This window comes from Athene cunicularia (genome assembly GCF_003259725.1).
Source record: "Athene cunicularia isolate RWA chromosome Z unlocalized genomic scaffold, athCun1 chrZ_part2, whole genome shotgun sequence".
Lineage (NCBI taxonomy): Eukaryota > Metazoa > Chordata > Aves > Strigiformes > Strigidae > Athene > Athene cunicularia.
The window spans coordinates 9,078,184-9,085,955 of NW_020799143.1; the positions used below are offsets into that span (position 1 = coordinate 9,078,184).

Here is a 7,772-nt window from a genome sequence, read left to right on the forward strand (position 1 = left end):
ACTTAGCTCCTCTGGCAAACCAGGTACAGAGGAGCATGTATTTCGTATTGACTAGATATGGAATAATTAGGATGTCAACACTTTATTATACCATTGCTTTGAAAAGCACCACGCTGAGTTGCCTTTAGCTACTTTGCAAGACAAGCTTTTGCACAACTCATTCCTTGCTTGAATAAATGCGGGGCTGCCTCATCAGCTCCTGCTCCTCAGATGCCAAGTCATGAGCCCTTGATATCAGTGAATTGACACTTACTGAGAAGCGTAGCATGAGACAAATATTTATTTGAAAACAGAGACTAGATCCCATGGGAGAAGTAGGGGTAGAGGAGTTACAAGAATTCCAAAACCTTTTGCATAGTTTTCCAAGTGTTGCTGTTGTTTTTCCACTAAGTGTCCTGCCCCGTGGGAAGTGTGTGTCTGTATTAGTGAAGGATAGAAACTGATACTTTGGAAAAAGTGAAGCACTTTACCATCCTTCTATCTTTAACTCTATCCAAGTAGCTTGCACTTTCCATAAACGTGCCTTCAACAGCATGAAACCACCTATAATGACAGTATGCATTTTTCTAATGCATTAACCCTTACATGGAGAAAAACAGCCTACAGTAAGGAGCTTGCTTTTGATGGAGGCAGATTTTAAGGACAGAAATGTTGTACAACAGCAATAGATGTTGGCACTGGTGTAAGATTTCATGGTGTCTCATTCAGTAGCTATCATCTCCTACCATGCAAGATGCATCACCTTGTGCTTATCTATATTTAAAAAATGGTTTGTGACACTGTAACAATTTAATCCAGTGATTCAGATCTCAATGCAACTTTTTTTTTCTTAGGCTACAGTCCTATTCATCCTTATGTCATCTGGAAATCCTCTGCAAGTATTGTGTTCCATTATACCTACAAAAAAGGTCTGGCCACATAACAAGTGGCAACTGAAGAGGTCAGGTTCCACGTCGGGGACAGCCCCTGTTTTGGCCGGCATAGGACTCACACAGTGCCCTGGCTGTCCTACAGGATAGCATGGCCATGGGGCAGGATCACCATGCCCATGGAGCCACCTGCTCCTCAGGCACAAAGGCAATGGGCCAGGCAAAGCTGTCCTGACGCTGCCAGTTGGGCAGTGCTGGTCTATTACCAAAAAAAAATCTTTGGCAACCACTTCTAGAAATAGTCTCATTCATCGTTCTTGCCTCAGAAACAATTAAGTTCAGCAAGCTGCTGCCAAAGCAGATTTTTAACCCTGCTAATTCAAGAGCATGCAATTGTTTAAAACAAATTGGTATGTGTATTACACTAAAATCTCTTATTTTGTCAATAGTAGGCCAACGTATTTCTCTTCTTTTATTGCCAAGACTTGCCTGTTTATTCTTGATCAGCAAATAATTGTGCTGTATGTACCTCGTGTGGACCTGTGAACTGAATGCTCAAAAGCAGCTGGAAAGCATTAGATGGTCCCTTAGAGTATGTCTTCTTAGTTTTTTTCCAAGAGAAATCCTGTTTGCATGCTCCAACTCTGTTCTGCCATGCAAACGAAAGCAGGTTCGCAGTTGAAGATGCACAGATTCATTTCAGCCACTCAACTGATGCAAGCTAAAACACTTAGGCAGCTGTGCCCTACAGTACACATTCTTAAGCAGAGGAGTAAAGCCCAGAGTCTGGTATGTAAATTTATGGCTACACAGCTAGATAATCTGATTGGTTGGAGAGTTTTGGCTCTGGGCTCCCAGCTGAGCATATAGGTATCTGAATGTACCTAGTAGGTATCTGAATGTACCTAGTAGGTATCTGATTGAGGTGCCTTGTTTCTGGAAGACAAATGTGAAACTTTGGGCTTTAATTACTTGTTTAGGCCTTTAAATAGAAATTACTAAGCACCGTGCTTCCTGCTGGTTTCAGTAGGATGTGAAAGGTAGGCTGCTCTTGCTTAGGTGCCGCAAAGCAGGGAGTAAGAAGCAAACCTTAGATTCTCTACTCTGAAAATGCTTAATTTCATGATGTGGTGAGACAGTAAAAATTGCTTCTGATATTGAAACTCATCTTGAGTGGGTTTGTTAAGTTTTATCACTATTCTGCAATGGATTACAGCACAGGGGCCTTTCTACAAAGAGTTATAACAGCTCTTCTTGAAACAAAGGGTGGCTTTTTTCTTATCAGTTGTAGCACACAGGAATTATTAAATCAGTTGGTAAACCTCTTGTTGTATCTCTATAGCTAGTTTTGAATGAACAGTGTACACTCACGCTAAGTTTTCAAAGTCATAATTTCAAAGTAATGTCAGCTCTACAGAGATAATTAGACACACTGAAGAAAATAATTCTGTGTTCTTTCCACACATAAAAATCAGAAAATAAGCATGACAAAATAAATAATCATATGCCATTGCAGTGGGAAATTGGAGGAGATTATATAGCCACCACAAATGTTATGTCCTGATTATACTTTTAAAGTATAAAGTAAGGGATCTGATTATACTTTTAAAGACACCAATACTTTCAAATTAATACTTCACATACATTCCAATATTCTAAATGCTGTGTATATTTTACTGCAGGACAACGAAGAATACTAGGAGTATTCACTCATTCAGTATGAAATAATTACACACAAAGTATTAACTCAGCTTTTCCAATACTCCTCTATCATTTCATGATTAGACTTTACAAAGTGAGTAAATCATACCTGCCATGATGAAATGGATAAGAAATGACCAGGAATGAGAAGCTATTTTCATAAAAACCTGCATTTAAAATGGCTCTGGTGAGGCATATGTACTGTCTGTGCAGCTCCATCCCTCTGCCAGGCTTGGTTTCTGCCACTGTTGCTTTACAATGAATGGGGTCCAGTGGATGCATAGTCATGAGCACAGCTGTCCACCATGTGTGTCCCTACAAGGTATACAATATTCATATATCCTTCTCCACACATCTATCTTGCTCACACATGTGATGACATTTGTTTCCACTAGTAATATACTGTCTGTATGCTAGCCGTGGTTTAACCTGGGCACACACTGCTCTTCACTCCTGATGACAGGGGATCTGAGAGCTGGAGTTAGCAGATTTGTTGACACGAGCCAGGTTTCCCTTATGCGTCAGACAGTGGTGCTATGGCATGTTTCTGCCACTAGCGTTTTTGCAGAGATTGTCTCCTTGCAGAACATAGATAATTCAGCCTCTACCTACGACTAAAACTCCACCAGTCTGCAGAACTAACTCTAAGGCTGCAAAGAGGGCTTGTCAGCTCTCTTTCCCTGAGCATCCAGTGCTATAAATACTGTCCGAACAGATCATCTAGCATATGCATAGATTTTATGCAAACATTATTCTGTGCAGCAGTTTGCCTGCCTCTTTCTAATATGCTTTTTGTTATCTTCCTTTTTGTATTTCCTACTCAGCAGAAAGAGAAAACACTGTTAACAACTGTGTCCTGTGTGCCAGTATGCATATATATATATCCTGACACGACAGTAAAGCAGTTAACTCAATATAGCATATACTAGAAGTCAGGCACCTAAAGAGAAGATCACTATCTATAACCACAAAAGAAAGAAAAGTAAAGTGATGCATAGAAGTGTAACAGGAAGAAAACAGCATTAAGAGAAGAAAATAGCATATGAGGGGAAATTCCTGTCGGTCAGCATTATTAGATAGTGAAATAGATACTTAGGCAGAGGAACATAAACCCATCACTCAAAAAAATTTAAATGATACTTTATATATCACTTCATTTGAAAAAATGTACTTAGAAGTATAGACGGCACAACACAAATGTCTGTGATTATAATATTCAAATACACAGCTTTGTTCACCTAGTGGCACACAAGTGAAGGGCTTGATGGAAACAGATCTTCAGAAGCAGAGCCAGAAGCACCACTGCTCTGTGGCTCCACTCAGTGTCCTGCACTTCCTACTGTGTCTTTAGGTTGGCTCATGTCCTGGAGAGCAACCTGTATTATTAATAACTATTAATCTCAGTCTCCTCCCCAGAGCCCCCTGACATGGCCCACCATGGCACAAAGCAAGTCAGCCAGTGAAGACTGCACAGCTGGGATGTAGGCACCTCTGCAGAGCTCCCAGCAGTCCTTACCAGCCCTGCAAACCCATAGTGCCCCTGTCCTGGGCACTTCTGCTTCCTGGGAACATGAGGTGGATGGGGGTCACTGCTCACAGGCACGTGAGGTTACTGTTCCTGCCCTCCAGATCCCCCAGATACCTGACAAAACACCCTGGACATCTGTTGAGCCAACCAACATCTCCCAAACAGCTGTCTCCTCCACAGTCAGTAAAACCCAAGTCTACTGTCTTATCTTTACCAGCTGTATAGTTGCTCCTTCCACAGTTATATATCTGAGCACATAAAGGTGAAGTATACTTGTACCAGTAGATACCAGCTGATGAATTTTTTCTACATTAAGCAGTGTTGATTGTTACAGGTATTTACAGCATCACATAACTTGCAAGTTACAGCTGCCTTTGGTTGCAGCACTGTATTAACATTTGCAAGCTAACTCTCTTTAATACTATTCCCATTACAGTGTATCTGCATTGAGCCAGAAGGGATTTCACAGAGAATTGTACAGGTCACTAAAATATGAAATTGTGTACCTCTTATGAGGCACAGCTTACAGCTTCATAAAGCTCCTGGGGAAACAAAGGCCAGCCTCTTATCTTCTAAGGGATAAGAGGCAACATCCTTGCAAGGGTATATTGGTGTTGCTTCATTAATTTCATTGTTTGCTGCATAATATATTTCTTCCATAAAGCTGGAAAGTTAAACTTCCTACTGGGTACAACTACCTATGCCTACTGCCTCAACTAAGAAATCAATTGCATTTCTCTGCTATATTTTAATTGTATACATAATTGTATACATGCTTGAGAATTTCCTTCAATCTTCTCAGGCTTTTGTTTAAACCACTCAAGGCTGTAAAGTAATGCTGACACTTTACATAAAAGTCGATTTCAGGACAGTTCACTTTAACCTGTTGTTGGCTCTGAGGACTGATTAGGCCTCAGGCAAAGAACAGATATACAGCTGCCTGTACATCTGCAGGAAGAAAGCTGCATTTGTTAAGGGAAAAATATAAAAATGTATAATAAAGTGTCCAGACTTGATTATTTTCTATGTATCAAGGCAATTGCCCTAAAGGCAGTTTCTGTTATCACAGCTGCCAAAGTTGTTTATTCTCTTAGTTTATCTGTGTGACTTTTCTCAAAGTTCTAGAGCAGACAGCAGTTGATGAAGTCAGGTTCAGTAGAAAAACAGTCTGTGCAGAAATTCCTCTATCTTAAGTTCAAGAAGGAACACTTGCAGAGATCTGAGGCCCCTATAGATTTTGCTTCAGCCTAAACTCTGGTTACATTGCCATCCTACAGCCTCTCACAAAACAGCCACAAAGGACAAGCAGTGCTAGATACCTCCTATACAAGGGAGCATATTCCAGGAATGCTGGAGCTGAATTTGAACTTCCCTTATCAGGAACAATGAAACAGAGAGCACGCAGCTTCCCAGAAACCACAACTGTTCAAGATACCCCATGTAGAAATGACTACTTTTCAGCAAGTGCTGCTGTCAATCACTACAAGCTAGCCTAGAGGAAATGTAATTGTGATAACTGAGTATTTTTAGTGTCTATAGAGGAAGTGAGTAGTTTAGCTTTCTTGCTCTCTGGAGATCATTACCATGCCATTTTAATGTCAAGTCCTGGAGCACACATATAGACTGTGCACAGAAATGGGGTGGTATTTTCCCTTTTAATGTAAGGACATATCAGATGACCCATATTAACTTTCCACAACAGGATCTCTGAAAAAGGCCACACCATCTTAAAATTGTTTTGGACTTAATTTGGTGTTGTCATGCAATTAGGTTTCACAAAATTGGCTTCTGGAGTGACAGCTTCTATTGTTATAGCATATGGCAATCAGAGAACAGCTTGTGGCAGATGTAATATTCATTCACTATTAGCTAGTTTTAGATTTAACGATGTCATGCTAATCAAAGCAAATGTTAGATGTATTTGACATCTAAGGGGTTTTGCTGCTCCCCCTTAATGTTTAAGCTGTTTCTGTCAAGTGGGAACACTGCAGCTCTGAATAAGTCTTACTAAGTCACATTTATGAACTAATGATGCAATTTACTGGAGGTCTGTATTCCAAAAATCCATGTTTCTAACAAGTATTGTGTTCCTTCAGTAGACTACAAAGACCACCTATTACAATATGTGAGCTCATTAAGCATGCAGCTCCTTAGTCTCGCAAGCTGTTGCAATAAGCAGCTGTTACACGAGGGTGAAAAGTTGAATTATCAACTTGGACAGCACAACTCCTCATTCAGCTGGCCCAGGACAGAACATAGTGCAATAGCTCCATTAGTGTGGAGTATACCTTTGACCACAGCACATGAGCAAAACATCAGTGGTATTTCAGTGACATGCTTCCCCACCCAGTAAGCAAGACACTCCCAGAAATTAATTGTCAAAAATTTATTATGAAAGCTTCAATAGCAGCAAATACTTCAATAAAAATTATTGCATTATTAAACCAGTTCTGCAGAGTGACCCAAGAGGCCTGATGAAGTCTGTCCACTTTAGAGTCTCTGTATGTCTTGGTAACCAGACCCTGGTAGTCCACCAAATATTGAAAACTGTGTTTCCCAGGAACCATCAGTTCCTAGTTACAGTACTCCATCCAGTTCTGGAAAGTTTTGGCCCACTTCCCCCAACTTTCTTTCTGCCTTCTGAAACAGCTCCACTTGACCAGGAAACTCACAATACTTCTTTCAGTTCCATGGTATGTCAGCCTCTCCATGGTTGCAGCCTACCGAGGCTCACTGGTGAGGTGAGGTGTTCTCCTCTTTCTTCTCTGTAAGAGCTCACTGCATGCCAGTCTGAGTGACTTTAATCCAGTCTCTTGACCAGGCTAATCCATGGAATCAGCAGCTTGTTGCACACTTCGGTGAACCCACACCACATTGAGAATGCAACAAAGGTTTCAGCCTCCCCAATACACTGGGTCACCATCACTCAGGCAGGGTGATAGTTGGCACCCAGTCATTCACATTTCGGCTCTCTTCACAAAATAAGTTCAGCTTTTCCAGAGCTGGATCCTTCCAGCCATCTTCAGTTGGGTTCTGTCAGAAAGAAAAAAGTGGCACATCATGAGCGCTGCTCACCAGCTGAGGTCATCATAATATTTACAGAAGCATTAGCTTAGGAAGCAAGGCATTTTCAGACAGTTTCAATGAAGGAAGCAGAGATACTACCCTCGTGGACAACGGGGGAAATCCAGTTACGAGCAGCATAGCCTACTACTACTACTACTACTCAGCTGACTTGCTGTATAGTGTGTGCTGAGCCCACTTTCCTTGCCCAGAAGAGGATTTGGCCACCAGTGGGAATATGGGGCCACCCTGACAGTCTTAACCATCCCGTGCAGAGGCCGGTAGCGCAAGCACAGCCCTGGAGGACAGCACGCCACGCATGGCTCACCTCCTGCAACACACCCACCGTGATGAGGATGCAGTGAAGGTCCCGCGGCTCCCCAGACTCCTCGCTGGGCCCCACGATGGCAGCCAGCTTGGCCACGTCGTTCACCCGCACGATGTCAATGTCATTCTCGCAGCAAAAGGCCTGGATCAGGGTGAAGTGGATCTGCAGGGCAATGTCTCCCTCGTCCTCCTCGTCCGTGGCCAGCACGCAGAAAGCAACGTTGTCGGGGTCTCTGCGAGATGGAAGCGGCGCGTTGAGCCCCGCGGCCAGCCCCGAAGGCGCC

The 7,772-nt window shown here is 42.2% G+C and overlaps 1 protein-coding gene across 1 annotated transcript in view; it reads right to left on the bottom strand.

The window, feature by feature from the left end:
- Window positions 1-6,469: 6,469 nt before the first annotated feature.
- The window catches only part of GADD45G (growth arrest and DNA damage inducible gamma), a 17,319-nt gene continuing 16,016 nt past the window's right edge, over window positions 6,470-7,772 (bottom strand). Inside the window, exons 3-4 of the mRNA XM_026866321.1 lie at window positions 7,508-7,721; window positions 6,470-7,131 (exon numbers count right to left, since the gene is read on the bottom strand). Of these exons, the coding sequence (XP_026722122.1) occupies window positions 7,021-7,131; window positions 7,508-7,721 (325 nt within the window). The 3' untranslated portion in view covers window positions 6,470-7,020. The remainder of the gene's footprint in view (window positions 7,132-7,507; window positions 7,722-7,772) is intronic.